At 44.0% G+C, this 27827-nt stretch overlaps 1 protein-coding gene across 3 annotated transcripts in view; it reads right to left on the bottom strand.

Moving 5' to 3' along the window:
- Positions 1–8897: 8897 nt before the first annotated feature.
- The window catches only part of LOC120840436 (zinc finger protein 239-like), a 31301-nt gene continuing 12371 nt past the window's right edge, over positions 8898–27827 (bottom strand). Inside the window, exons 3-6 of one of the 3 annotated variants that reach the window (XM_040501134.1) lie at positions 24782–24809; positions 23889–24059; positions 11788–11973; positions 8898–9869 (exon numbers count right to left, since the gene is read on the bottom strand). In XM_040501134.1, coding sequence (XP_040357068.1) covers positions 9328–9869; positions 11788–11973; positions 23889–24059; positions 24782–24809 — 927 coding nt within the window. In that variant the 3' untranslated portion in view covers positions 8898–9327. Of the gene's footprint in view, positions 9870–11787; positions 11974–12275; positions 12692–23888; positions 24060–24720; positions 24810–27827 lie in introns of those variants that run through there. The other 2 variants (XM_040501136.1, XR_006077699.1) reach the window with 2 other exon arrangements.

The following is a 27827-nucleotide window of genomic DNA, read 5'->3' as shown; positions in this document are numbered from 1 at the left end:
AAAAATAAACAGCAAGTTCACACTTTTCGAAACTAGTCTGTCGTGAAGTTGGTAAAGCTCTAAACACTTTATCAAAGTTTTAATAATATTGGATGCGTGTAAAAATTGTGAGAAGGCAATTTCCAAGGCAATGGCGTTTGAAGCAGACGATTGTTTTGCGCAGCGGAGATGGGTTTTTTGGGGGTTGGCCGAAGCGGGTCACGTGAACATTGTGACGTCGCTCCGTCATCTGCTGCATGATGCCACTCAGGCAATTTTTAAAAAAAGTTACGTCCTTACGTGGCACAGAACTTAGCGTAAATTTCTAGAATGTTCCATTATTATGTCAAAAACTATTGTCATTCCGTACATCCCCACAATTTTGAAGAAACAGCGATTTTCCAACGTTCCCCATGCATTTCTGACCGGAGTTGGAACCTCTAGGAGTTCGCCGCTAGTCACCGAGAGATGGCGTCCTAGATTGAGGTACTCTGCTCAGAAGGAGCTATATAGTGCTCTAGGGACCCCTTCCTCAGGCTTGTGGAAGCCATCGGCCGGAGGGTATCCGTGTGCCTGAACACGCCCAGCAAACGGCCCTTTTTAGGGCCACCCACTCCAGTTCAAGCAGTCCTTGTAATTATGTATAAAAAGAACTTGGGGTTTATTTGCAAGCACCAATCGGTATTCTTGAGCCTATCGCTGCATCGCTGCAGGTAAACCAAGGAAGCAATTCTTACGGGTCATCTAAACAAATTCCCGCGTACGCGGAGCGAGCACGTTTTTACGGCGACGTCAACAAACGCGCAAATGATGCCAGCGCCTCTAAGCAGGAGGCAAAGAGGATGGCGCGAGCGCAATGCGAACAAGCGTCATCGACACCAGTGACTTGACGCCATAGAGTTATTACAAGAAACGCTAGAGGCTCAGCTGGCGCTAGTGTGCTGTTGCATTTTGAAGCAGACAGCATGCAATCAGAAATTGACTTCCGGTAATGCATTTCTATGGGAAAAAGCGAGCGCATTTTCTCTCTGCGCTTGATTATAAGAGCAAATATCACAAATAATTTGTACGTACTAGGCCAATTGGAACATTTCTCAGTCACGCAGATGAAATAATTGGTCAGTTACAGCATTCTTATTTGAAATTCGCGGCAGTAAAAACGGTGTTAAAACCGCTTCGTACGTGTATTTATGTGCACTGTCGAACACTGTTAGCGCGAACACGGCGTCGACGCTTTCCAGCGTGGGGGATATATGTGCCAAACGAACGAAGGACATGTGGACAAGAGAGACAGCAAGAACTACGCAGTAACACTGAGTAAGGAATTCCTTGTGCTTGCAGACGATCAAAATAAATTGAAAGTCACGTAATATAGTCCGATTTGCAATAAATAAGTACTGCTTTATTCTTTCTGCTCATGAATATGTGCGAAGATTCTTGTTCTGTGTTGAAATCAGCACCCGCACGCTCCAAATCTTTGCAAATAGAGGGAAGCCAGAGGACAGGTGCGCGATAATAATAATAATAGTAATATTTATTTGCATACAAAAATCTTATCCTGAGTGGCGTGCATGGCTGTGCAGAAAGATTAAAACCCAAACGCGAGTGCGCCTGCCAGCCCGCCACCCAGGATTTGAAAAAGAAAAAAAAAAAAAACACGTGCACACATATACCAAATTTGTACACAGGGCCGTAAGCCAAAATGTTTTAAAAGAAAAATGAGGGTGAAATGTAGAGTGAGAACACACACACACACAAACACACACTACACATCCCCAGGTGGCGGGTTCGAATCCCGACCGAGGTGCCCGCTAGGCCCAACATAGGAAATAATAAGAAAACACACCTTTCGTAGTCCACGTCCTTTATTCTTTATGTTTCAAACGTTTTTCTTAACCACTCGTAAAGATGCACGACGGGGTCATTTTGATACAGTGAGAGGACAGACATATTAGCAATATATAAGTACCAACGGAATGCTGGCAAACTTTGAACACACTCTACATTCCTTCCGATCGTTATTTTGCTTAAAATCGTCGCTTGTTTCTACATACCTGCCATGGATCAGAGGTTTGGGCCTGAAATATAGCGAAGTTTAGCATCGTTCAGTGGTAAAGGAAAAATGCTGTAACTAAAGCAATTACTTTCACAATATTAATAAAGGTACATACTACCTGCTACAACCGAAATAACAAAAGTTATTCATGTTATTTTCCGGCGACGAGACAAAATTCCCGCATGTTTTTCCATAGGAATACACAGGAAGACTGGAAAAGTAGACTGCATGCTGTCTGCTTCAATTTGCAACCGGAAGTCCCGTAGACACTAGCGCCAGCCGAGCCTCTAGCATTTATTGTAATAACTCTATGCCCGACGCTGGTGGCGGAGTAAATGCGTTACGCTCCCCTGCAGGCCCCCCCCCCCCCCTATTTAGAAACTCTCTCCCTGTTCACGCATTTCCTCCTCTGCCTCCTTCCCCTCTCTTTGCTGGAACAACTACTTTTTTTCCCTTTTCCCTCATACACCCGCCGGAGTAGCGGTAGTCTGGCAACTATGGTCAGCGGGCAACGTTGGTCGGCGAATTTGGGTACGCCAGACGGAGGAAAGCCATGGGGAGATGTCACAGTTAAAAGTTCTTTGCTTCGTTGTTCTGTCGACGATGGATGTTTCGTGGCTGCCGGGCGTCGCTTCTTGAGAAGCTCCCGGATGTCCAGCAATTCCGCACACACCTGTGACTTCGCTGGCAGACCACCAAACTACTCAGACGTTTGTATAGATGGAAAGTAATTTAATAAAAGTAAGGACTATCAATCGAGCAAGGTTTCAGAAATAGTATGGTGCCAGGTATCGGCGCACTTGTTGCCGAGGTGTGGGTTAGGAGGGTGTTGCTGACAAGTCCGTCTCTCTCAGCTTTCCAGACTAACTCATTCCGCGGGCGAAGACCAAAGCAAACTTCTAAAAGCGAAGCAAGTGACAACAAAATCAAAACAAACTTCTAAAAGCGAGGCACGCGACAACAGAACCAAAGCAAGTGGCGAATGAGCCTTCCAAGAATACGTTAACAACGACCCGTTTCCTCGCACGTGGGGTCCGGGGAGCCGCGGAGGTGTCGCGTTGGTGAGGCGAGGCCTGCGCCCCAATCATAATTCACACAAATCCCCAGGTTCCAGATGGCCACCCAGGTTCCAGATGGCCGCTCTAGTTAGCGAGCGGATGACACCGGACACCAGGCTAATCTTCGAGGAAACCCGTTAGTTCGAGCCAATTTCGTTCTTTTGGCATTCCGCTGCTTAATAGAACATGAAACAATTTAAAAGGAAAATAAATGGGGTTTAGCCACACAACCTTACAGTCACATAGCCCGAGTTGGAGAAACCATCCACAAAATGTCAAGAGTGCGCTTATAAAACAAACTTTCTAAAGACTCAACGTAAGGGGTCCGTCTAATCCATGATATTACCGATGAACGCGATTTAATAGGTAGGTTAAGAATGCAGGCTTCAAGACATTCTAACGAGCTTACTACATACCGTGCATGTCAAAGTACAGCTTACGGTAGGGTTGATTTTTGATAGCAAACTAGTTTGTACAAAAAGACCCACACAGAGTGCGCGTATATTTTCAATAAAAAATCATTTGATCGATTTGTCTATTCCTTACAGAAAAAGGCCCCACCATGGCCATGCAATATGACGGCCATCACACGTTTTTGAAACGCGGTTGTGTCGCGTTCACTCTCGCTACCATGATGTGCTATGATCACCTTGTAGGTGATGTACGACTCATGTTTCTCTTGTGCGAAAAGCTAACTCAGCGAGCGCCGCAAGCAGAACAATGACGGTTCTGCGTGTTTGGAGGCCCCAGTCCATACTCTCGGACACTTCATTTGACAGACAAGTTTGTCGCTGTTGGGACTTCGTTGTTCAACCAAATACGAGATCTCCCGCTTGGTATCCTTCCATTATACAAGATGAGAGAAAGAAAATAAAGATGATGAACCATACGCAGTCAGCACAAATCTGAGTGGTATTTGTGAATACTGAGACATAGCGATGAGCTTGTCACCCATCCAAGAAGCTACATATATCTAACCAACAAATCAGCAATTTAGCCGGGGCTGTATGAAAGATGTACTCTCTTCTACCTTGAAGGCTGGTTCACACTGTTGCGACCAACTACGACCAAGTCTGACACAACCGGTTTTCAAGCCTCTTACGACCGCGCCTTGCAGCAGCAATGGTGGTCGTAAACTGCCATAGCAACCCGTAAAAATATGTAACGTCGCAGGCTGCTGCAGGCGGACGCGGTCGGACTCACGCAGGTCAGTGAACCAGTCAGCGCAACCGATTTTGCACCGACATTGTGTCACGTGACCTACCGGTTCGGCGTCCCGCGAAGCGAGATGTCCTGCGATGCCCTCGGCTTCTAGCATAGGCTGAGGTCAATCCTTAGGTGAAACGGAGTATTAGGGGTCTTTACGTGCACCACGCTGTAGTGATTGCACAAACGCACGCCGATGCTCGTTCTCCGTGCAGCGTGGTGCGAGTTAGCAGTCATGCTGCACTGGCCATATTGGCAATATACTGCGGAAAGGCATGTTGACCCTCAGGATGACTGTAAAACATTATGCTGTCAAAATCATCCACATAGCCCAAAATTTCCTGCTAGTTCAGCTCATGCTGTGTATACGCGCCTCGTCATTAAGTGACCGACTAACTGTTCGTTGGTTTCTAAATTCAAGAAACAACCTGCATCCCCTCGACCGTACAGCGCGCACAACTCTCGGGAAATTCCTCCGGTACTCGAGCATACCGGAAGAAGAGATGGCGTTGGTCACCAGCCGATTGAAATGGAAAACGCACAACACCGTGACACAGTCAGCCATTCAGGATCCCAAAACCTCTCGTCCCCGAGGTCACTGTATCCTTTTCTCTCATCTCCCTTTTTTTATTGCTTTGTGATTATTCGCAAGATCCTACCCCGTTGCACTGGAGTGATTGTCACGTCCCTCCTTGCCACGCGAAAGCCGCCATTCATCGCTTTTCCGCTTTTGTCTCTTTTCCTGCTCTTCTTGTTCAAACTTTCTTCCAAGCCCCCCCCCCCCCCCCCCCCCCCCCCTTTTCCGGTGATCGGACAGGGAGTCAAGAGGTCCAACGAGTCAAAAGGTCCGAGTCAGAAGGTCCAATGATGGATCGTTCTTGCCTCGTTAGACCTCTTGACTCGGAATCAGGGGTGGGGGGGCTTTTAAGGTCAAGTTGTTTGCTGATAATCGGAACAAAAAGACAAGCTTTTTCTTTATTTTTATTTAGAAGTAGCACTATATTGCGTAAGCAGATAGGTAGAAAGCTTCCTCCCCAGTGCCATCTGGTTTCTGGAATGCTCTGTTCACGTTCGCGGATTATACAATGGTCCCCCAGAAATGATCCACAAAAATGCTCGAATACACTCACAATAAAAAGAGACGCACTCGTGTTTTTTTTTTTTGCATTCCAGCTTCGTGCCCTTCCTATTTTTCTTGACGGTTAATGTTGGCTCTTTAGCACACTGGTGCTGTATCACGTTGCGCAGGAAGTTGGAAGTTTGCGACACACCTCTTGACAAAACATTCGAATTCTCCAGTTTGAGCATCAGCCGGTACACGAAAGCAGTCTTCCGGAGCTGGTCGGAGCGCTCGTCACGGTGGCTCCTCTGTGTGTGCCGCCAATAGATTTTCTGTCAGTCGTCCAATTTTTGTGCAGCTTCTGTTCTTGTGAAAATGGGCGTGTGGTGCCAGGTGCTAGTTCACCAATCCTATCAACACCAGGCATCAGACGGCATAAAGCACGGCCGGCCCATCAAGCGCCCTAGGCAAATTACTGCCGCAACGCCCCCCGCCGTCCCATCCCATTCACCTTTTTATATGCCCCTATCTGCGACATCACGTAGTCAGTAAATATGTGAGTAGTGTTCCAACACAAGCTTTATTTTTTTCTGACGAAAACCGCCGTGTTCAAATAAATTAGTAAGCTAAAAAAAAAATTTCAAATGGGGGTGTAGCAGCGCAACCCTTTTAATGGCACCCTGCAGACCTCCCAGTCGCCTACCCCCAGTCCTGGTATAAAGACCTGGCAGTCTAAAAAATAAGATGTTCTTTTTTTCTTTGGGGCAAATTTGAAGGAATAACTATCTTTTGCAGTTGCGTTCGTGACAAACGTTTGCGATTAGGGTCGATAGGTCATTGTCAGTGTTCCATTTTCTTCCTTTTCTTTACTGTCGCTAAGCCCGGTTTGCACGCTTAACATTCGGAATGTGTCGTTAGCCTACTGTTGTCATCAGTAATTTATGTTGCCTACAACGCGGCTTCGTCTTATCACGAATAGAATTATCCTTCTTTTCGCCCATAAGAGCGTCGGCTAATTTACTATTCATTACACTAAACTCGGCCCTAACATTTCTCCACCAGATAACCCTAGTTATAATGTCCTTGTCAGTAATTTTTTATCAATTTATTCATGTCCGGATCGCTTTGTGACACACCTTTAATAGCCCTGCTCCAAGTGCGCTTGAAACCGGGTTTTAAGGGCTTTCAAAACAAACTCATGAAAGAATCAGCGAAGCTGTTCGCAACCTCCACTCTGCGCGTGCCCAACAGAGTGCGCTGGTTTGCCGACTTTCTAAAAGAGTGAAATCTGAGAGCCTTTGCAACATTCCCAAGAAAAAGGGGTATACTGTAATATAATGCATTATACCCCATCTTCATGGGAATACCTATAAATACTCCCAAGAGTGGATCCCTTCAAATGGGGAAAAAATTTGGCGACACGTGGTTACCTCTTTGTTCAAACCAGCGTTTTATTCAACCAAAGCTTATTGCTGAGCCCTCATGGTGGTGCAAAAAATTACTAAATTATTTGCGAAAAAAAGAGAAAATAAAAAAGAGCACAGTCGTTAAAACCAGTTTTCAAAATAATAAACATAAGCAACAAATCTTACAAACTAATAACACACAAAGAAATGACTCCGTAGAAGTTGAACTGTTGTCTAAGTTCTTTCGCTGTCGAATAAGAGTGATATTCAAATTGGTGCAAAAGTAACGATCATTCTCTTTTGAAAGTAACCGTAACTGTATATTGTTACGTTCTTAGGACGGTAACGAATCTAAGAACTCGTTAAGTTTTGACGATCTAGCGAGTGACGCTAGTTTGTTACGTGTTTCTTGTAATGGGCACAACAGTGCTTGGGTCCCACTGATGCCAAAGGCCCAATACCCAATATCTTTGCACGGCCCCTTGAAGCTGACAGTGCGGCGGGAGCTACATATTTGCCGGACCAGACAACTGCCTCCCTTTCATTGCTGACCATGCCCTCTGAGTGGATATGGCTGGGAGCGCAGGCATGCTTCAAAAGATCGACGTATGACTGGTCCAACGGGCTTGTAGCTTCCACCACCCTGCCAGCTTTGGCCCTTTGCACCTGACATCAAGAAAAACTTTTAGCGTTCAATAAAATTGGGTGAGTATTTTATTTAATAAATAAATTGGTAATTATTGATTTTAAAGGCATGGTTTCAAATAGAATCTTGCTGAGAATAATCAAAAACTATGAAAAACACCCACTCTACAATGGTATTCTGAAGAAATACTCAATTTGGACGCCTGTCTTGTTTTCGGCTTCCTATCGCGTGCATCTCCCCACGGGCAATCGGGAGGCGAGATTGACCACGAGGAGATTCTCTCCGATAAGAAACGGAAAGCCAGATTTGTATCCAAATTAAGCATTTTTTCAGAACGCCGTAAAATGCTGCGCGTGCCTCATGCCATTATAACATGGGTGCATTTAGTCTTCTCGATGATACCGAGCAATATTATCTTTGAAACCATCCGTTTAAGACTAATATTTAAATATCTAGGTATTCAGAATTTATTAAATAACCCATTATATCGAGCTCTAGCAATTTTCCTTGGACACACACCACTATGGCATCAGGCTTCTTTTTTCTGCGATGCGTCGTTTTTGCAGTAGCGATTTTGCCCGTTTTTCTGGAAACACCCTGTATATATGTCAAAACAAATGTTTTATATGTTTGGGAAGAAGACTCCACTTCCACCAATTCTCGCGCATCAGACAATAGTGTCAACCACTGTACACTCAGTGCAGATTAAGACATATTTAGATGGATTATGCATATACAGTATTTAGATACAGGAATACACAATGGAGTCAATTATGCCTTTAGTACAACACATGTATATGATCAGTCTACTACAAGAAGAATTTAGAATATTTAAAGGTCTGACGAATTCAAGTGAAACTATACTTCGTTTCAGCGCAGGTCTGAGCGCTGCCGAGGTTAGGAACCGAAGGGCCAATCAAACAGCGAAAGAGGCACAAAGCCATGACGAGTTCTCTGCAGTTTATAGGACCATAGGACTAGCCGGTATTCGCCATCTCTCTGTACGTGGTCCTCCACCGGCTAGTCCTATCAAGCGCAGAGAGCACGCCATGACGTTGCGCTTTCTGCACTGTTTTATTGGCCCTCTGGCTCATAACATCGTCCGCGCTCGTGCCTAAAGTGAAACAAAGTGAATAGCACTAAAAGTATGAATATCCTAAATGATCAGGACCGTCTTTGTGAATGTGCAAAAAAAATAATAAAATCATGCAAAAGGAAAACTTACATACAAGTACTTCATGCAGCAAGTAGTACATTGAATGATGTCATCAAGATTCAGATACTCAAACCGGTCAAAAAGAAAAAGGACCAAGAATATTACGAAATGAGATATAAAATTACGCTGCATTTCTAAATCTTCGAGTCATGTATATACTCTTGCAGCCCAATGAGTAAAGCATTAGTTCCCAGCTTGGTGTGTTAAAAAGTTTCTTGTAGCTTTATTTTTACATCCTAAAATTATGTTGACCCCTCCGCATTAGGTACTCGGTTTTTCTTGTACTTTCTTAACATTTGCAATATTCAAGATTGCTGCTATTGAAAGACCTTAGTTATTTTATAAGTTTGTACATTTATGGTCATGAGTAGGCCGACCTCTAAGGAACGTAAGTGACCCCAGAGACAACCTAGAGGTCCAGGTGCATCACGTGATTAATGACTCTAAATGAATAAAAAAAAGATTAGGCTTCGAGTATTTTCTTTTTTTCGTGTACAAAAAAGAACTCTGGTCGCTTTGTCTAAGGTAAATTCACATTTTTTTTATCTGTGTTTACGCGATAAATAACAGGCTGAAACATTTTGAACCATGCAAAACACACACTGCTCGCAAGTAGAACCCCTGCCAAATGAACACACGTCGGTGCTCGAGTATTTCGTTTAAACCCCTTTCACAACTATGATGCATGTGAGGGTTTTGATCACTTGCGATGTATCTTCCGATGACTGTGTAAATAGGTATCAGCCGCAAACGCTCTACCACAGGTCTCGCACTTGAACGGCTTCTCTCCGGTGTGAGTCCTCTCATGATTCGCCAATTTGTACTTCCGAGTAAACGCCCTGCTGCACGTATTGCACCTGAACGGCTTCTCTCCTGTATGAATTCTTTCGTGATTTGCCAAGATGCATTTACGACTAAACGCCCTGCTGCACGTGTTGCACCTGAACGGCTTCTCTCCGGTATGAATTTTAACGTGAGATATCAAGTGAGGCTTCTGCGTGAATGTTTTCTCGCAGGCATCGCAACTGAAGGGCCTCTCGCCAGTGTGAGTCCTCTCGTGGATGGCGACAGCCGCTGCGGAAAGGCATGAGTAAGGACAGAAGCGGCACGGGTGCTTCTTCGGTCGTCGGTGCGTCTGCTGCTTGTGTGGGCCAGAATTGTTGGTCTGGGGAGAGGTGTCACCTCTGCGGCAGTTACGGTCAAAGGTATCCACTTTGTCGCCATAGCATGCTCCGATGCAGTCTGTTGGGATGACACAACAAAGCAAGAAAGGTCGGCGCATTTTTAATTGTTCTGAACATGGTCCAGAATACCTACATTATGCCAGTGCGGCCTATAGTAGGCATTCGTTCATTTGAGATGTTAAAAAGGTTCATTCGCAAAGCTTGTAAATGTCTACAGGCGGTCGTTTAAGACTCGACTCTGGCAGCCCTATGGTGCTGCAGCTGTGGTGGCTTGCACGTTCTGCTAACCAAGTGCGGAAGAGAAGTCAAGCCGCCGCGGTCGCCGCTGCACAGTGTTGGCGGTAACGTGTTACAAGTAACGTCGTTACCGGTAACGCCTTACTTTTGTTAGTAACACGGTAACGTAATCGTTACTTTTCCAAGACAGTTACGGGCAATGTACTCACGATAACGGGTAACATAATTACATCACTCGTTACATCTTCCGAAAACTTGAAAAATGATGTTAGGACAGAACGAGCGAGTTGGTGGGACAATTAAACTTGAGGAAGAAAACGTTCGTCACCCCCTTCTTTTCTTCCTCAATTTTAATTGAAAAACGAACACCTGTAATTTTTGCCAGTTTCTATACTTCGTTTTACCTGAAGTAAAGACGCAGCTGACGCTACAGGCTGATGGAAATTATCAGAGAGGAAAAAGGGAACCATCATGGTGTTCTCTGTGTTTCTGTGCGTGTTCTCTCATCGCTGAAATAAACACACAAGGCCAAGGGACTCGTGATTTTGACGCTGATTGATTTGTCTGATTAGCTCGTAGCGTAGGCTGCGTCTAGAGTTAAGCTGAAACGTAGTACATGATTCAAGTAATTAATTATTGCACTCATTCTACATATTTTCTAAATTTTGCCTGTCTTTTCCCGACGCAAAAATTTCTGCTTTAGAAAAATACCAACGCCCGCGCCTGTCGTCCCAGTGTCGAAACATGCTGTCATCAAAATAAAACAAAAGCGCTGTTACTGCCTATTTATAAAAAAACATGTAACGCAAAAGTAACGTGCGTTACTTTCTGTCGATAACAATATTGCGTTCCTTTATTTTGAGAGTAACGAGTAACATATTTCTTTACTTTTTTTTAGATAACGCCTACAACACTGCGGCTGCATACTGCTGCCAGTACGGAGCGCTGGGTGATAACGTGTTGACATTCATAATGATTGTGACTGTGTATTAAGTAACGCTGAAAGGGTCGTTCACACACCCACAGATTATTAGGTTACACAAAATAGCATTCAATAGGCTCGTAGAATAATCGTTATGTACCTTAGAAACTTGAAAAATCGCTGAGGTACACAGTGAATATTTTAGGAGCGATTTTAAAGAGGGAAAAACGCGGTTCTATATTGACATTGATATGAACATTTGCCAGTCTAAAGCAACTTCGGCGACACAAATTAATGTTGTGAAAAAAGCTTCAATCATTTGAAGCAGCGAAGCCTTTTCGAGCTATTTTATGCGTCGAAAATAATCTATAGCGTTTGTGAGAGCTACTCAATCAACCGGAACTAAAGGAAAAAAGACAATTCTGTAATAAATAACCAACTCAGCATAATACATTTCTCCGATATTAAATAATATGTATCAATTGCAACTTCGAGTGCTCGGACTGAATGTTCCTTCAGTTGAGCCCAGCTTGTTTGTTTACTTTCACTTGAGTTGTAGTTTTTGGACTTTGGAATATAACCCCCCCTCACATAAAAAAAGACAAAAACAAAAAGAAAGCATTAAATTTTGTTGCGATATTTTTTTTCGGTTTGGTGCAGGCCGATAATTAAAACTTAATGAAGTTTCCACGTGGGGAAAGCTGTGTACCACATCAGACTCCACACGTTTTCCATTTTCTGGAAAACCGAGCCTACAAAAAGGTGCTAAGGAGATGCGAGGCTGGATGAGTATTGTCCCATGTGCGTCTTCTCATACCTGGTGTTGTTAGTTCTGTGGACACCACAAGATTGGGGTCAGAAGTCGCACCGCCGTCTGTCCTCCCCTCCTGGTCCATCTTCAATGGTGGCCTCTGCAAGTCGGCTCCTTGGAAGGAGAGCTCCGCCCCCTTGTCCTCGCAGTCCGTTCTCTGCCATTCGGAGTCGAATGCTGTGTGGGCAAGTTCTGTTAGGAGTGAAGATCAAATTTTTATACTACACCAATACAGAAGCCCAATCAGAACGAACTAAAAGAACAAGCAAACATAGACACATCATGCTGATGAAGTAGAGAAATTCAGGGGTTTACATTCGTATTGCAGTGTAATTCAAAGGGTAATATAATCATATCACGAAAAAACACAGGCATCAAACTGAATACTGAAAATCCCCAAAAAATTGATTGTAAAAATTGCACGTTAATCATACATAAAAGCGATCCTTCTCTATTAAATACATACTTCAAAGGTTTCATTTCAATTTAAACATGCGGTAAAGGATTCCGTCGATACAATCCCACACAAATTGACAAAGACACAACTAAATACGATCAAGAAGCGTGGTTTAGTAACGTCACTCCTGCTCTGTAGTGCTGAAAAAAAGGCAGGCATGCCACAGAACCAACAACTGTACGGTATATCACCGCCATAAGTTTTGGAAATTACACGTCAACAAAACGGGCACGGTGTGTCGGCAAACGAAGGTAGGGAAGGGAATAGAAATGTCGCATGTAGTTGGCTGAGCTGTGGCCATTCCCTATTTGATCCGACTAGTTGGTTCCCTTCATCTGGGGTAAAATGTAGCCCACAGGTCTGGCACTGCCAAAGATGAGCTGGCTGGCCTTCCTTCTTAGGCAGTGAAGGGTCGCTCACATTTGCATTCAAAGCATTTCCGGTCAGCTCGGCCTGCAAAGTTTAGAATAATGAGTATTAAAAAACAACCGCCAACACGTTACTTTACCTGCCCTTAAATATCGTCACATTCTCTGAGCAAATCTAAAACTGAAGGGCACCAGATGCTTGGAATCGGTCTAGTTGGCTATTCATTACTTGATTACACTGCGGAGTAAACGATTACGAATTACGACGCAGAAACGAGAAGAAAAGAAAGGAAACAAAAGGGAAAACGTGCATTTGCAGTTCAATTTAATCAAGTCAAGAACTGAAGGCCACTTTTGAGATTAAACAGGGCGTGGATAACAGCACCCTTTGTCAGTACGAGAGTACCTGCGTGAAATTTCAATCTGAAGGACACTAAGAACTTAAATCCTGTAAGACTATACCATTTCCATGTGCGTATGTTTTAGCCAAATACCAGTGACACATTTTGATTTTCACGAGAAATGTTTAATTACATATGCAAAGTTTAACCGTGCAGCAGTTTTGCCTGGCTGCTGAACATAGGGAGGTATGACACACGCATCCAGTTCAACAAGTGTTTATAACATGTCGGCTCCCCAGCGGCGCCGCTGGGCAGAGTTGGCCTCACCCATAGAGGGGAGGGGCGCGTTGAGTAACTGTATATGCTCCGCTTGCGGAGCAGAGTACCGCAATGGTGCCTGGAGCCAAGGGCTTGGGGAAGCCACGGTCGGTTTTTGCAGGGGACACTAAGCACAAGACGCAAGCCGGCGTGCTGTGGCGTGCTGCGGCACGCTGCATAAAAAAAATAGCGCAGCGACGAGCCGCGCATGCGCCGTCATCGTTCCCCATCATTTCCTACTTCCCTCTCGATTGCAAAAATCGCTCCCACAAGTCGCGCGTAAAGTCGTCAAGTCGCCGTTACCGGGACGCATATAGCATCGTGAGCCCGCTTTCTGCCCAACTTTTGGAGGACCTTTCTCCTCGAGCGATCGCAAGACGCAAAAGAATGCAGGCCTGCTTATTTTCCCCTTGTGTTTAATCGAAGAGCAAGTGTCGCTGCTCAACCTTTAACTTTTTTTTTCTTTTGCAGGCAGTTTATTTGGTTTTATGTAGATTGAGCAGTGCTTTACCTTCGTGCGTCCCAATTTACGCGAATCTGGAGAGTCGAGCATCCGCACTTTCATGCTAAAATAGTGTACAACTTTTTTTTTTTCTTTTTATACAAAGTTTTTGCCATTTCGCAAATTCGAGACGCCCCAATAGAGCTCTTCTGTGTGTCTGGAGGCCCCAGTCCACACTCTCGGACACTTCATTCGGGAGACAAGTTTGTCGCTGTTGGTTGCTTGATTTGGTGTTTATGGCGCAAAAACTACTAAGGCCATAAAGCACCAAAAACGAGACTATTGCTGGAAAAGGTTTGGAGAGGAAAAGAGGCTTTAGTAACCAGTGATTAGATAAAAGATGGTAATGGGGTGCCAACAGGTAAAAGGGTGATGGGCATGATCTGTAGGTTAAGAAAGCTAAAATCGGTGTAGAAGGCCGATACTATCTAAAAATTTGAAAACAATGTCACAAGAGAATCATCACTTAACAGCAGAGCTGGGCGTAGTGGGACTTGTTCTTGATACAGTTACGAAAAATGCAAAAGCCATTCTTCATAAGCAGGACATTCAACTAGAATATGAAGAATGCTTAAGGCATTGTCACACAGCTCACAAGTGGGGGCATCTTCCCCACAAAAGAGGTAGCCATGAGTCAGACGAGTGTGACCAATTCAGAGCCGGCAAAGGACAACCTCAAAAAAGCGTTCCTGGTGGCGTGCACTCTGCCATTCGCTCAAAAGAGGTTTGATCATGTGCAACTAGTTGCCGATTTCTTGGTCCCATTCAGCCTGCCATTTGCACTTAACATGACGCCTGAGAAGGCCTCTGTAGTCTGCATAAGGAAAGCTGTGGAGATTAACTGTTCGCTTTACACAAGTACTTGCTGCACGATCTGCTGCCTAATTGCCCGGAATGACCACATGGCTGGGAAACCAGCAAAATACAATTTCGTATCCCTGTCTTGAGGCAGCAACAACCTTATTTCGCAGTTCAAGAAGCAGGAAGTGCTTGACGGGTGTTAGTGAAGACAGTGCATGTAATGCACTGAGGGAGTCGGTGTATACGATGGAGTGAGAGAGCTTTTTATCAAGTATGAAGCCTATGGTAAGAAGCAGACTATAGAGCTCTGCTGTAAAAATAGAAGCAGAGTTGATTTGCCTAACAAGTTGAACTGTCGAGCCAATCGTGGAACACCCAACAGCAGATTCCGCCTTTGTACAATCTGTGTAGAAGCTTACATATTCGGAATACTGACTTCGCAGTGCTAAGAATTCCTGAAGAAACACCATTAGGAGTATCAGCTTTCTTGTATCGCGTGAGTGAAAGGTCACACTTAATGACAGGGTGCTCCCAAGGTGCTCCCGCAACAGTAGACTGCAGTATACCGGAGGCCTCCAATCGAGTCCCATGTTCTCACAGGCACTTTTCAATCTCAAAGAGAAGGGAGGCACAATTGTGGCTTTGTTTTGAAACACCCTTTCAGAGCGCATGTCTTCCACAGCCATTCGCGCAGGGTGATCAAAGATGGACCTGACTCTCGGGGAATACATAAAGCCCAGCGATAATCTTCTCTTCTCAAGAGACAGCTCGTTGGCCTCTGCATACAGACTTGGCACAGGAGACGTGCGAAAGGCACCCGTCGCCAATCGCAACCCAAGATGATGGATAGGGTCGAGCATTTTTAGAATGGAAGGCCTCGCTGAATCGTAAACAATACTGCCATAGTCCAGTCGTGATCGCACTATCGAGCGATATATCCTCAAAAGGCACGTCCGGTCAGAACCCCAGGATCGGTGGGAAAGGACTTTAAGAATATTAAGTGATTTGTGAGCTTTTAATTAATCTTAGATTCTTAATATGGGCACCAAAGGTTAGTTTGCTGTCAAATGCAAGACCCAGAAACTTGTACTCAGGCTTCACAGAAACTGTGAAATTGTTTAGTGCAAGAACAGGTTCTGGAAGTAGTCTGCGTTTCCAAGAAAAGCACACACAAACTGTTTTATCTGAGGAAAACTTAAACCCATTTTGATTGACCCAGGTTGATAGCTTATTGATGGTTAGCTGAATTCGTCGCTCACACAGTGACAGATTGCAAGACGACACAGAGATCTGAAGGTCGTCTACATAGAGTGAATATTGCGGTGATGGGGGGATAGCCAATGCAAGGGAGTTTTTGACAATAAACGAAGTGACACTAAGAACGCCTCCCTGAGGAATGCCATATTCCTGGACAAGCACTTTAGATAAAGCTGTTCCTATCTGAATACGAAAGGTACGCCTGCTGAGGTAGCTCTCAATGGTACGAAGCATTCGACCACGGATACCCATATCATACAAGTCCCTCAGTGTACCAAAACGCCAGGCTGTACCGTAGGCTTTGCTGTTGAGGGTTCTATGTGTGCTCACTGTTACCTGTATGTCACCTAGGGATGTCAATTTTAGAAGCGTAATGCTCTGGAATTTTTGGCAACTTCTACAAGCAGATCACCGGAATGCAGTTTCTTTGCCTTGTAATCAGCACCAAGCTGACTGTCGAGAACCTTTGCTACAAGAAACGGTGACATCTTAGGGAGAGGTTTGTCGGGGACCTCGAACTGGATCACCATGAATCTTGAAAAAGTTTTATCTTCTTGATCTTTTACTATGACTGTTCATTCGGGACGATGCCTCTTAACGGCACGTCCAGAACTGGGGGTTTTGGTTTGAGGGTTTGCCATAAGAGGCGAAGTTTGTTCGGAACCTGTGGTGTGCCGCCCACCACGGAGCCCAAGGAATAGATAACGCACCATAACAAAAAGGGCTTTGCTGGAGACGTTATGCTATTAGCACTGCCCAGGAACTATAACCGAGTGTGGTTCTGGACAAGGGGTCTGTCGCCACCCAAAGTTAGCCCTCGCCGCCAAAGAAGTTGAGGAAGGAAAGAAGAGAATGAAAACAGTGAAAAGAAGGAGAAGACAAGTGTGAAAGAAGGGAGGGGATAGTAGATGTGGCGACTAGGACAGAATCATTCTGGCCGGCCTTACCAGCACTCCCGTCTATGAGAAGCAGAGGCTGAAGTGGTGTATTGCCTCGCCCGGGGAGCCCCGAAGGGTCCAAACATACTCCGGGCTTGGCTCAACCACCAGGATGCCCTTTCCCCCAGACACGGGAAAGCCACGCACAGCCAGACGTGGGCGGGCGAACCCGCATGGCTCAGGGTCCGTGGAGACGCCACTCTCCAAACACCTGCTTTCACAGGTGCCCCCTGCGGGGGTCGCTGTTGGGACTTCGTTGTTCAACCAAATACGAGATCTCCCGCTTGGTATTTTTCCATTATACAAGGAAGATGAGAGAAAGAAAATGAAGATGATGAGTTGTATGCAGTCAGCACAAATCTGAGTGGTATTTGTGAATACTAAGACATAGCAATGAGCTTGTCACCCATCCAAGAGGCTACATATCTCTAACCCGCAAATGAGCAATCTAGCAGGGGCTGTATGACAGATGTACTCTCTTACACCTTGAAGGCTGGTTCACACTGTTGCGACCAACTACGACAAAGTCTGACACAACCGGTTTTCGAACCTCTTACGACCACGCCGCGCGGCAGCAATGGTGGTCGTAAACAAACACAATAAAAAGAGAAGCACTAGAGTTTTTTTCTTGCATTCCAGCTTCGTGCCCTTCCTATTTTTCTTGAAGGCTAATGTTGGCTCTTTAGCGCACTGGCGTTGTATCACGTTGCGCCGGAAGTTGGAAGTTTGCGACACACCTCCTGATGAAACGATCGAATTCTCCAGTTTGAGCCTTAGCCGGAGCACGAAAGCAGTCGTCTTCCGGGGCTGGTCGGAGCGCTCGTCACGGTGGCTCCTCTGTGTGTGCGACCGATTGAATGTTTTGTCAGTCGCCCAATTTTTGTGCAGCTTCTGTTCTTGTGAAAATGGGTGTGTGGTGCCAGGTGCTAGTTCCCCAATCCTATCAACACCAGGCATCAGACGGCATAAAGCAGGGCCGGCCCATTAAGCGCCCTAGGCAAACTACTGCCGCAACGCCCCCGGCGTCCCATCCCATTCACCTTTTTATATGCCCCTATCTGCGACATCACATAGTCAGTAAATATGCGAGTAGTGTTCCAAAACAAGCTTTATTTTTTTTTCTGACGAAAACTGCCGTGTTCAAATAAATTAGTAAGCTAAAAAAAAATTTCAAATGGGGGCGTAGCAGCGCAACCCTTTTAATGGCTCCCTGCAGACCTCCCAGTCGCCTACCCCCAGTCCTGGTATAAAGACCTGGCAGTCTAAAAAATAAGATGTTCTTTTTTTCTTTGCGGCAAATTTGAAGGAATAACTATCTTTTGCAGTTGCGTTCGTGACAAACGTTTACGATTAGGGTCGATAGGTCATTGTCAGTGTTCCATTTTCTTTCTTTTTTTTACTAACTGTCGCTGTTCCACGCTTAATCACGTTCGGAATGTGTCGTTAGCCTACTGTTGTCATCAGTAATTTATGTTGCCTACAACGCGGCTTCGTCTTATCATGAATAGAATCATCCTTCTTTTCGCCCATAAGAGCGTCGCCTAATTTACTATTCATTACACTAAACTCGGTCCTAAAATTTCTCCACCAGATAACCCTAGTTATATTGTCCTTGTCAGTAATTTTTTATCAATTTATTCATGTCCGGACCGCTTTGTGACACACCTTTAATATCACTGCTTTAAGTGCGCTTGAAACCGGGTTTTAAGGGCTTTCAAAACAAACTCATGAAAGAATCAGTGAAGCTGTTCGCAATCTCCACTCTGCGCGTGCCCAACTGAGTGCGCTGGTTCGCCGACTTTCTAAAAGAGTTAAGTCGCAGAGCCTTTTGCAACATTCCCAAGAAGAAGGGGTATACTGTAATATAATGCATTATACCCCATCTTCATGGAAATACCTATAAATACTCCCAAGAGTGTATCCCTTCAAATGGAGAAAAAATTTGGCGACACGTGGTTACTTCTTTGTTCAAACCAGCGTTTTATTCAACCGAAGTTTATTGCTGAGCCCTCATGGTCGTGCAAAAAATTACTAAATTATTTGCGAAAAAAGAGAAAATAAAAAAGAGAACAGTCGATAAAGCCAGTTTTCAAAATAATAAACATATGCAACAAATCTTACAAACTAATAACACACAAAAAAATGACTCCGTAGAAGTTGAACTGTTGTCTAAGTTCATATCCTCGGCCTTTCACTGTCGAATATGAGTGATATTCAAATTGGCGCAAAAGTAACGTCCGTTCTCTTTTGAAAGTAACCGTAACGGTATATTGTTACGTTCTTAGGATGGTAACGAATCTCAGAACTCGTTTAGTTTTGACGATCTAAAGAGTGACGGTATTTTGCTACGTGTTTTCTATAACAGGCACAACAGTGCTTGGGTCCCACAGGTGCCAGAAAGCCCAATACCCAATATCTTTGCACGGCCCCTTGAAGCTGACAGTGCGGCGGGAACTGCTGTACATACTTGCTTGACCAGACAACCGCCTCCCTTTCATTGCTGATTATGCCTTCTGCGTGGATATAGCTGGGAGCGCGGGCATGCTTCGAAAGATCAACGTAAAACTGGTCCAACGGGCTCGTAGTTTCCACCACCCTGCCACTCTAGGCCCTTTGCACCTGCCATTAAGAAAAACTTTTAGCCTTCAATAAAATTAGGTGAGTGATATATTTAATAAATGAATTGCTAATTATTGATATTAAAGGCATGGTTTCAAATAGAATCTTGCTGAGCATCATCAAAAACTATGATAAAACACCCATGCTACAGGTATGAGGCACGCGCAGCATTTTACGGCGTTCTGAAGAAATACTCAATTTTGACGCCTGTCTTGTTTTCAGCTTCTTATCGGAGTGCATCTCTACGCGGGCAATCGGAAGGCGAGATTGACCACACGGAGATGCTCTCCGATAAGAAACCGAGAGCCAGATACGTGTCCAAATAAGGCATTTTTTCAGAACGCCGTAAAATGCTGCACATGCGCCTCATGCCATTATAACATGGGTGCATTTAGTCGTTCTCAATGATGCCGAACAATATTATCTTTGAAACCATCCTTTAAGAATAATATTTAACAATTTAAGTACTCGGAATTTATAAAATATCCCATTATATTGAGCTCTAGCAACTTTCCTTGGACACACACCACTATGGCAACAGGCTTCTTTTTTGTGCGATGCGTCGTTTTTGCAGTAGCGATTTTGCCCGTTTTCGGACACACCCTGTATATGTCAAAACAAATGTTTTATACGCTTGGGAACAGGACTCCACCTCCATCAATTTTGCTGCATATGGCAATAGTGACAACCACTGTACAGTCACTGCAGATTAAGACATATTTAGATGGATTATGCCTATACAGTTTTTAGATAGATGAATACAAAATCAGGTCAATTATACCTTTAGTACAACAAATGTATATGATTCGTTTACTACAAGAGGAATTTCGAATGTTTAAAAGCTTGACGAATTCAAGTGAAACCATACTTTGTTTCAGCTTAGGTCTGAGCGCGGCCGATGTTATGAGCCGAAGGGCCAATCAAACAGCGAAAGAGACACAAAGCTATAATGAGTTCTCTGTCGCCATCTCTCTGTGCGTGCTCCTCCACCGGCTAGTCCTATCAAGCGCAGAGGGCACGCCATGGCGTTGCGCTTTTTGCGCTGTTTTATTGGTCCTCCGGCTCATAACATTGTCTGCGCTCGTACCTAAGATGAAACGAAATGTTTATGAACACCAAATGAATAGCACTTAAAGTATGAATATCCTCAATGATCAGAACCGTCTTCGTGAATGTGCAAAAAAGAATAAAATCATGCAAAAGGAAGACATACATACGAGTATTACATGTAGCAAGCACATTGAATGATGTCATCAGAATTCAGATACTCAAATCGGTCAAAAAGAAAAAGGACGAAGAATATAACGAAATGAGGTAGGAAATTACACTGCATTTCTAAATCTTCGAGTCATGTATATTCTGTTGCAGTCCTATGAGCAAAGCATTAGTTTCCAGCTCAGTGTGTTAAATAGTTTCGAATACCTTCTAACATTTGCAATATTCAAGGTTGTTGCTATTGAAAGACCTTAGTTATTTTAGAAGTTTGTATATTTATGGTCATGAGTAGGCCGACTTGTAAGGAACGTAAGTGACCCTACAGACAACCGAGAGACTCCAGGAGCAGCACGTGATTAATGACTCTAAATGAATAAAAAAAGACTTGGCTTCAAGTATTTTCTTTTTCTATCGTGCACAAAAAAAAAACTATGTTCGCTTCGTTTAAGGTAAATTCACTTTTTTTTATCTGTGTTAACACGATAAATAAGAGGCTGAGAGATTTTGAAGCATGCGAAACACACACTGCTCGCAAGTAGAACCCTTGCAGGCCTATCGCCAAGCCAAATGAACACACGTCGGTGCTCGAGTATTTCGTTTGAACCCTATCCACAACTATGATGCATGTAAGGGTTTCGATCACTTGCAATGTATTTTCCGATGATTAAGTAAATCGCTATAAGCCGCAAACGCTCTACCGCACGTCTTGCACTTGAACGGCTTCTCTCCTGTGTGAGTCCTCTCATGATTCACCAAACTGCCTTTGTTAGTAAACGCCCTGCTGCACGTGTTGCACCTGTATGGCTTCTCTCCGGTGTGAATTCTTTCGTGATTCGCCAAGCTCCATTTATGACTAAACGCCCTGCTGCACGTGTTGCACTTGAACGGCTTCTCTCCGGTATGAATTTTAACGTGAGATATCAAGTGAGGCTTCTGCGTGAATGTTTTCTCGCAGGCATCGCAACTGAAGGGCCTCTCGCCAGTGTGAGTCCTCTCGTGGATGGCGACAGCCGCTGCGGAAAGGCATGAGTAAGGACAGAAGCGGCACGGGTGCTTCTTCGGTCGTCGGTGCGTCTGCTGCTTGTGTGGGCCAGAATTGTTGGTCTGGGGAGAGGTGCCACCTCTGCGGCTGTCACGAACAAAGGTATCCACTTTGTCGCCATAGCATGCTCCGAAGCAGTCTGTTGGGATGACACGACAAAGCAAGAAAGGTTGGCGCAGCTATTACATTATGCAGTTGCGGCCTAAAGTAGTTATTCATTCATTTCAGATGTTAAAAATGTTCATTCACAATGCCTGTAAAGGCCTACAGGTGACCATTAAAGACTTGACTCTGGGAGTCCTATCGTGCCGTAGCTGTGGTGGCTTGCGCGTTCTCCAAACCAAGTACGAAATGGAATTCAAGCCGTCGCGGCCGCTGCTGCCCAGTGTTAGCGGTAACGTGTTACAAGTAGTGTCGTTAACAGTATCGCCTTACCTTTTTAGTAACGTGATAATGTAGTCGGTACTATTCCAAGACAGTAATGGTATGGTGCCTGGAGCGCGTCTTGGACTGGTTTGATTAGCGTCCTATCCCGCCCATACATCAAAAATGGTCCCGAAGTGGCAACAAATGACGTCACCGAAGCCAAAGTGTCATGCTCTTGCATCTCACGATCCTGGCGGCTGTCGTAGAAATGCTAACGAGAAGGCTGCGAGTAGCACAACCGAACACGAGTGTCGCTGTCGTCATGGCGTCCCAACTTCTGGCTGCCGAAACTTTCGTGGACCGCCACACTTGAGAGCGGCTTTGAGCAGATCAAGCGTCTGCTACAAACACCACCGCTGTTGGGACGCCGCCAGGATCGCGACCAGCGACAGCATGACACTTGTATGACGTCACCAGGCAGAAATCAAGGGACCACTTTTTTGAGTGCGCTAAACAAACCAGTCGGAGACGCGTTCCAGGCACCATAATAACGGGTAACGTATTTAAGTAATTTGTTACATCTTCTGAAAACTTGAAAAAAAGTACACCTATATTTTTTTGCCAGTTTCTATACTACACTTTACCTGCAGTCCAGATGCAGCTGATGCTACAAGCTGAGGGGAATTATCAGAAAGAGGGAAAAGGGAACCATCATGGTATTCTCTGTTTTTGTACGTGTTCTGTCATCACTGAAATAAACACACAAGGCCAAGTGACTTGTGATTTTGACGCTGATTGATTTGTCCGATTAGGTTGTAGCGTAGGCTGCGTCTAAATTTTGACTGTTTTCCCCATGCAAACATTTCCACTTTATAAAAACCCTAAAGCCAGCGCCTGTCATCCCAGTGTCGAATCACGCTGTCGCCAAAATATAGCAAAAGCGCTCTTACTGTCTTCTTATAAAAAACAAATGTTGTGCATTACTTTCTGTCGATTACGATATCGCATTCCTTTATTTTGCAAGTAACGAGTAACATATTTCTTTACTTTTTTTTTTGGTAATGCCTACAACGCTGCAGCTGCATACCGCTGCCAGTACGGAGCGCTGGGTGATAGCGCGTTGACATTCATAATGATCGTGACTGTGTACTAAGTAACAGTGGAAGGGTCGTTTACACGCACACAGATTATAAGGTTACACAAAATAGCATTCAATAGGCTCGTTTATTAATCGTTGTGTACCTTAGAAACTTGAAAAATCACTAAAGTACACAGCGAATATTTTACGAGCGATTTGAAAGAGGAAAACGCGGTTCTATATCGACATTGATATGGACATTTGCCAGTCTAAAGCGACTTCGGCGACACAAATTAACGTTAAAATCTTTAATCATTTGAAGCAGCGAAACCTTTTCGGGCTACCTCATGCGTCGAAAATAATTTATAGCATTTGTGAGAGCTACTCAATCAACCGGAACTAAAGAAAAAGACAATTTCGTAATAAATAACCAACTCAGCACGATACATTTCTCCGATATTAAATAATATGTATCAATTGCAACTTCGAGTGCCCAGACTGAATGTTCCTTCAGTTGAGCACAGCTTGTTTGTTTACTTTCACTTGAGTTGTAGTTCTTGGACTTTGGAATGTAACACCCCCCCTTACCTAAAAGAACAAAAACAAAAAAAAACATTAAATTTTGTTGCAATATTTTTTTCGGTTTGGTGCAGGCCATTAATTAAAACTTAATGAAGTTTCCACGTGGGGAAAACATTGTGTACCACATCAGACTCCTCACGTTTTCCATTTTCTGGAAAACCGAGCCTACAAAAAGGTGCTAAGGAGGCTGGATGAGTATTGTCCCGTGTGCGTCTTCTCATACCTGGTGTTGTTAGTTCTGTGGGCACCATAAGATTGGGCGGAGAAGTCGCACCGCCGTCTGTCCTCCCCTCCTGGTCCATCTTCAATGGTTGCCTCTGCAATTCGGCTCCTTGGAAGGAGAGCTCCGCCCCCTTGTCCTCGCAGTCCGTTCTCTGCCATTCGGAGTCGAATGCTGCGTGGGCAAGTTCTGTTAGGACTGAAGATCAAATTTTTTTTAGTATCATTTTTTTTATACTACACCATTACAGAAGCCCAATCAGAACAAACTTAAAGAACAAGCAAACATAGACACATCATGCATATGAAGTAGAGCAATTCAGGGGTTTACATTCGTATTCCAGTGTAATTCAAAGGGTAAAATCATATCACGAAAAAACACAGGCATCAAATTGAATACTGAAAATCCCGAAAAAATTGATTGTAAAAATTGCACGTGAATCATACATTAAGGCAATCCTTCTCTATTAAATACATACTTCAAAAGTTTCACTTCACCTTGAACATACGGTAAAGGATTACATCAATACGGTCCCACACAAATCGACAAAGACGCAACTAAATACGATCAAGGAGCGGGATTTAGTTACGTCACTCCCGCTCTGTAGTGCTGAAAGAAAGGCAGGCATGCCACAGAACCAACAACTGTACGGCATATCACCGCCATAGGTTTTGGGAATTATACGTCAACAAAACGGGCATGGTGTGTTGGCAAATGAAGGTACAGAAGGGAATAAAAATGTCGCATGTAGTTGGCTGAGCTGTGGCCATTGCTTATTTGATCCGACTTGTTGGTCCCATTCATCTGGGAAAAAATGTAGCCCAAAGGTCTCGCACTGCAGAAGTTGACCTAGCTGGTGGCTGCCCCTCCTTTTTAGGCAGCGAAGGGTTGCTCACATTTAAGAGCAGTTCCGGTTAGCTCGGCCTGCAAAGTTGAGAAGAATGAGTATTAATAAACAGTCTCCAAGACAAAGGTACTTTACATGCCCTCAATTATCGTCACATTGGATGAGCAAATCTAAAACTGAAGGGTACCAGCGCTTGGAATTGGTCTAGTTGGCTCTTCATTGCTTGATTAGACTGCGGAGTAAATGATAACGAATTACGACGCAGAGACAAGAAAAAAGAAAACAACAAATGGGAAAACGCGCATTTGCAGTTCAGTTTAAACAAGTAAAAAACTGAAAGCCACTTTCGAGATTAAACAGGGCGTGGATAACAACACCATTTGTCAGGGGGGGTACCAGCGAGAAATTTCAATCTGAAGGACGCGGGAAAAGTAAGTCCTATGTGACCATACAATTTCCAAGAGTGAATGTTTTGGCCAAATAACACTGACCATTACTATTTCCACGAGATGTTTCATTATATACGTATGCAGCGTCAAACCGCTAGCGAGGAGGAAAATGTTTGCCGGTTCCATCTGTGCCGCATCCGCGTGACTAATGCCATCATTTATAAAATGATATGCAGTGTAGATCAATCAATCAGGCTCGCATTTTGCCAAGAACTAACATAAACGGGGCCCACTTAGGGAGAACGAGTTTTAGCTGAGATACTTGGTTCACGTTCACGAGTTCCCCATAGCTTGGTAAAAAGCCTTTGAGATCATCCAGAAATTGATTATAAAACGTTATAATTTGGTTAAGTGATCTCCAGTATAAATTGATCACCATTCATCACCAGTATAAAGTTTAGTCCCTATGGCAACGCCAATGTTTTTTTTTTTTTTATTTTTATTTCTTCAAACTCAAGACAAGCTTGAGTGGCTTTCTCCTCTTGATCGTCTTCATTAAAAAGAAGCTGAAACACTTCTTCCAAGAAATGAGATAGAGGTTGATTCCAGCGTAGTTTTATCCCATAAATCGAAATATTTCGTTTGTTTTCCCCGACGATGTAACTAAACGCCAGAACACACGAAAAAACCCCGACCAGTCGTTACGTCATAAAAGGATCATTCGGCCGCCAAGCGCGAGTCGCTCGTGAGCAATAAACCTTATTTAGATTCGGCCGCCATCTGTCGGACGTGGCGCCAAGCTTCCTTCCGACGCCATCTTTGAGGCGAATGGCAGAGCGCTGTGGCCGTTTGTAGCGCGTGAGTGGCGCGCAGCAACCGCATGACTGCTCTGTTCCGCTACGTATTCAACGAGAAAATAAAATTAAAAACAACCGATGCAAACATTCGGATTGTATTGTTTTTCTTTTTAAAGGTATCATAGCCAACGTTTGAATAGATGTAGCACTTTCCTGTGCTATTCATGCTCCCTAAAAGAGCACCTGCGGCGTTAGTGTTGTTTTAAAAGGGCTCCTAAACATTTCATTAATGTATGACACTTTCCACGATGGCATGAAAGGCTCATGATAATTGTATGTAACATCTGCAAGCATCTATTATTTTATCTGATTTTTTGGTAACTTGATGTTGGGTAGCATCGTAGCTTCGCTCGTGCAGAGCAACGGGAAGGTCCGGTCAACACCGCTCATATACACTGTTTTGCGTTTGTTTTTCCCGCTCAAGTAGGTCTTTTACAACCGATTAAGGCTGATGCAAAGTGCAGAAGAGCCAGGCGACGTGACAACTTCGTTTCGCACATGAATGTTAAAGGCAACGGTGCTAAAAAGCAAAGGTGAACGCTCGCTTACTTTACGCTGTATCATTATCACGCTACTCTCACATTTCGAAAAACATTTTGGAGATGTAGTCGAAAGCATAAAAGTGGGCTCTTGACTGCTAACCTGGACCTGTTGGCGAGTTTGACTGTCCCGCTCGCTCGCTTCCCAACTGAATGGGTTCGCGCTGCGGGAGAAGCTTTTATTTTTAACCAATACTGCAGGCAACCACTTTTATGAGCACTGGTCATATTGCATTGCGAGTAAGCATGAAATTCAAAAGCTTTCTGAGCTATGTGACCGCACTACCAGGATGAGCACATTAAAATGTCGCCGACGTTTATTCCTGCATTTTCTCTAAAGGGGCCAAACAGTATATATGCGCAAGTACTGAATTTATTTGTTAGTATTATTATCATGATTATGAAAGTAAAATGTTTTACTTCCCATGAAATGATTTTTTTTAATACGTCATATTTCGCGTATTTGCACCATGGCGACACTCAGGTCATTTCCTTTTAAGCTTTTGTGCCTCGCATACGCTTGTGTGAGTATGCTAGTGTAGATCTTCAGCGTAGTATTTATTTTTTACCTGCAATAAAAATACTACTATCGTAAATTCGGGCTGTATCACACGCACTCCTCATAATTTTGTTTCGAGCTACCATTTGGTGATCTCCCCAAGGAACGGAATACAAATTTATTTAAAAATTTAATTTCATGTTGTTTTTTTTTCGTGTGTGTGTGGATTTATATTTATTTATTTATTTATTTTACCCTCAGGGCACATGGCATTACAGAGGGGAGTGGGAACAATAGTAAACATAATAAACAATTGGAACAAAATATACAATACTTAAGGAACAGGGAACATGAAATTGGCAATAGATGTACAAAAAAGTGTGTGATCATTAATTGATGTGAGCGATGCAGGTAAGCTATTCCAGTCTTTGGAAGTCCTGGGAATAAAAGAGTCATAATAAACGTTAGAGTGGCAAAATGGGACACCGACTTTGTGACGATGATCAAGGCGTGCTGAAACAAAGTAGGGGGGGATGATTAGTTGGGATTTAAGCTGAGGAATATGGTGATAGATTTTATGAAAAAGACAAATACGAAAGACTGTGCGACGACGTGCGAGGCTTGGGAGTAACAAATTATCTTTCATTGATGTAACGCTTGCGGTGCGGTTATAGTTCGCCATTATGAAACGTGCAGCTCTGTTTTGAATACCTTCAAGTGAATCAACGAGGTAAAGAGTAGAGGGATCCCAGATGGAAGCTGCATACTCTAGCTTGGACCTAACTAGTGTTTTATAAAGAAATAGTTTTAA

Source organism: Ixodes scapularis, unplaced genomic scaffold, assembly GCF_016920785.2.
Source record: "Ixodes scapularis isolate PalLabHiFi unplaced genomic scaffold, ASM1692078v2 PGA_scaffold18__7_contigs__length_3171195, whole genome shotgun sequence".
Taxonomy (NCBI): Eukaryota; Metazoa; Arthropoda; class Arachnida; order Ixodida; family Ixodidae; genus Ixodes; species Ixodes scapularis.
This window is presented reverse-complemented; position numbering and strand designations above follow the sequence as displayed.